Source organism: Pinus tabuliformis, chromosome 8, assembly GCF_031772625.1.
Source record: "Pinus tabuliformis cultivar Carrire ecotype Pingquan chromosome 8, CPIR1, whole genome shotgun sequence".
Classification (NCBI taxonomy): Eukaryota; Viridiplantae; Streptophyta; class Pinopsida; order Pinales; family Pinaceae; genus Pinus; species Pinus tabuliformis.
In genome coordinates this window covers 1,587,693,561-1,587,696,984 of record NC_142294.1, presented here as the reverse complement: position 1 = coordinate 1,587,696,984, position 3,424 = coordinate 1,587,693,561, and the positions used below count along the sequence as shown (strand labels likewise).

General features: G+C 43.5%; 1 protein-coding gene across 1 annotated transcript; it reads right to left on the bottom strand.

Moving 5' to 3' along the window:
- Nucleotides 1–481: 481 nt before the first annotated feature.
- On the bottom strand, nucleotides 482–2,324 carry LOC149242119 (uncharacterized). Its single transcript, XM_089370765.1, has 2 exons — nucleotides 1,449–2,324; nucleotides 482–1,294 (listed from the first exon to the last, which is right to left on the bottom strand). The coding sequence occupies exons 1-2, from the start codon at nucleotides 2,322–2,324 to the stop codon at nucleotides 482–484; spliced, it is 1,689 nt and encodes a 562-aa protein (XP_089226891.1).
- Between the last annotated feature and the right edge of the window lie 1,100 nt (nucleotides 2,325–3,424).

Here is a 3,424-nt window from a genome sequence, read left to right as displayed (position 1 = left end):
CATATTGGGAAGCCGTCCGGTCCGGGTGCCTTGTTGGGCTGAAGACACCAAATTGCTTCCTTAATTTCTTCCTCTTTTATCTCTTCTGTCAACCTTTTATTTAAGTCTGCTGTGATCTTTGTTGGCAAATGCTGCAAGAGGTCAGCGTAGGGTTCTTCCTCCCCTGTTTCAGTTAGGAGCTCCTTGAAATGGTTTGAGGCAGCACTTTTAATGGCTGTTTGATCAGTGTGTTGGGTCCCTGCATTGTCTATGATGGCTGTTATGTTGTTTTTAATTTGCCGAACAGTGGCTTGCTTATGAAAGAAAGAGGTATTCTTATCTCCGCTTTTCAGCCAAGTCTGCCTAGATTTTATACGCCATTTTTCTTCCTCCTCTCTTTTGATGCTGCATAACTGATTATAAAGCTTTTCTTCTTGAATCTTTTCAACCTGATGATACTCTTGATTTTCTATTGTAGAATGGAAATCTTCAATTTTGGCTTTCACCTCTCTTTTTTTTCCTCTGGTTCATCATACTGCGTTTTGGCCCAATTTTTGAGCGCTCTTTTCACATTTTTTAATTTGCTTTCCCATATAAATCCTGGAGATCCTTCAATGTGTTGACGCCAGGTTTGCTGTATCAGGCTTTTGGCTTCTGGATAATCGCTCCAAATGTGATTGTACTTAAAGGGAAGAGGCCCAAGAGGGCTGTGCGAATCAATAGTTAAAATAATGGGATAGTGATCTGAGACAGCGAAGGGCAGAATGGTGACGTTGACAGCTGAATATGAGGAAAGAAAGGAGATGTTAACCAGAAACCGATCCAGTCTCTCCATAATGTTGCTACTACCCAATCTGCGATTATTCCAGGTGTATTTTCGGTTTTTTGGTATGATGTCAATCAGATCACCGTGTTGCATTATTGTTTCCAGCTGATTTCTAAATGGATCGGGAGTGAAGCTGCCCCCACGTTTTTCATTGGCATGTAATATCAAATTTAAATCGCCCCCTAAGATAATATTGCTACTGTCTTCTTCTATTATGTTCTTGTTGAGGGAATCCCAGCAGACTTCTTTGTCCCTGTAATGATTGGGGGCGTAGACGTTGTAAATTACAATCTGCTGATTGCTCTTATTGTTCCTCAACATTGTCTTTATCCAATGCTGTTCTATTACTTCAGCTTCCCTGTTCCACTCTTCCTGATTCCAAATAGTAGTAATCCTGCCTGAGGCACCTCTGGATTCACATGTGCATCCTGTATAACGCTTATGATGGACAATGATCTTATCAATTTCTGACTTTCTCTGTTTTGTTTCCTGCAATAAGATAATGGATGGTTGCTCTTGATTTATAAGATCCTTTAAGGCATTGATTTTGGAGGGGTGCCCTAGTCCCCTGCTGTTCCATGAAAGAATTTTAATCATTTCAAAAGTGTGATTCGAGGAGTTGCTCTCCCTCCCTTATCTTTACTGTTGTTTCTTTATCTATTGATCCTTGTATGTATGATTCTATAGGATTCTGGAGTCCTAGAGCTATGTCTTTTTGAGCGTTCTCATCCCTGTGCTGTTTGGAAGATTTTCTTCCCGGCTTCTTTTGACCATCTAGAGAAGACCCATGATCTTTGGAATTGCTTCGAGTGATTCTAGGAGGGGGAGGATCTGATGGGAGGGAGGAGGGAATGACCAAGATACGGGGAGAAGAGGGAGGCTCAGATTGAACAGGGGAGTCTTCAGGAAGGGAAAGAACATGAAAGGGATTTGAGGAGGGAGAAGAAGGAAGGGGATTCAGCTGGCGGGCAGAAGATTGAGGAGCTTGAGGGGAGGAGGGAAGAGGGGGAGAGGGTGGGGCGGAAGGATTGAGTGAGATGGGAGGGTTATGAGAGGAAGGTCCAGCATCATTGGGCAGCTTGTGGCTAGGGGCTGTTTTTTTCTTTTTGACCGTTTCCCATTGTTCTTCTTGCGGATTATTGTCAACATTAGAAAGCTTAGAGCAACGATTAGCAAAGTGACCATACTCGTGACATACCTTACACTTGAATGGGATCTGCTCATAATCAAGCTGCTGAATGTGCGACCAGTCATCAACTTTAAGCTTAATGGCCTTAGGAAGACCTTTGCCCAGATCCACTTCAACGCAAATTCGGGCATAGGCCTGCATATTATCTCTTGGCTCGCTCCGATCAATGTATTTCCCGACTGCATTTCCAATGGCACGAACTGATTCGTCTCCCCAGCAATGCAATGGGAGATGAGGGAGACGAACCCAAACAGGAACCGCATTTGGGATATCCAGCTCCAGATCGAAGTCCGGTGTCCATTTGTTTAAGTACAACCCTCTAGAATCCATGAAGTAAGGTCCGTTGTGGAAAATCAAATCCTTGTCTTCCTTTGTCTCAAAGTGGAAGGTGAAGTAACCCTTCCCACAAAATCTGATAGAAATTTTCCCTTGTATTTTATCTGTCCAGTTCCTTTCCACCCACCTCTGAACTATTTTTGGTGAGGGCCAGAGACCTGTAAACTGCCCTATAAGTCCTTTTTCCGCAAGAGCAAGAGCAACCATTCTTGGCAAAGTAGGAGGGAGAGAGACTTCCTGTAACCCCTCGATTTTTTTAACAAACTTGGAGATCGAAGGGCGAGTTCGCTGAGGAGGAAGGGAGTTTATCAGAGCTGAAAAAGCTTGCTGTTGCGCTGCCTCCTCCGGTGGAGCCTCCGGAGGGGCCATCCGAGCTGACGGAGGACAAACTCAAGCGGGTTGCAGAGGCTGGCAGGCAGGAGCCTTCAGAGAAACGCCGGTCCAATGGAGAACAGGGCGCAGGAGCTCCAGAAGCCCAGCAGCAGGGCTGCCAGGCGGGGGCAAGCTGAGAGCCGCAGGGCCGAAGGAGGGCAGGGCGTAGAGGCAACGCACACGCAATCACTCACACTCAAACATGTATACCATGTTAGCTTTCATTCACTATTTATCTTGTAATACTAAGCTCGGAAAACCATAAACACCTACTCAAAATATTCAAAATATTTGTATTGTATACTTATGCATGCTAAATTCAGAAATCACCTTATTCACTATTTCCTCATAATAGTATGTTTTGAACAACCATAAGACCCTACTGAAAATGTAGAAAAAATGGTCTTAGATTTTTTTTCAAATACCTCTTTACGATAGTGTCATCTCAAGGAGACAGCAGGGAAGATAATTCATCATTTGAGGCCCACTTCCCCTTCTCCTACCATTGAAAAGCCCGAATAAATCATGTAAGATTCCATTCATATTAAAGAAGGATGGGGGGTCAAAAGTGATAATAGGGAAGAAGCTTTATCCCAGTGTGGTTAGGAAGGTGTAGCATTAGTGCAAGGTGTTAGTGTTTGCCTTAAATCATATAAAGATGTTGTTAAACACCCCCTTGATTATTAATATTCCACTCTAGGTTATTTTCAACTTTGATAATA

Bases quoted from the DNA above. Each gene is read 5' to 3' on its own strand.
- LOC149242119 (XM_089370765.1), bottom strand. From the start codon at position 2,324: ATGGATTCTAGAGGGTTGTACTTAAACAAATGGACACCGGACTTCGAT. The intron at 1,295-1,448 runs GTAAAGATAAGG...ATCTTATTGCAG, and splicing joins CAATAGATAAAGAAACAACA to GAAACAAAACAGAGAAAGTC.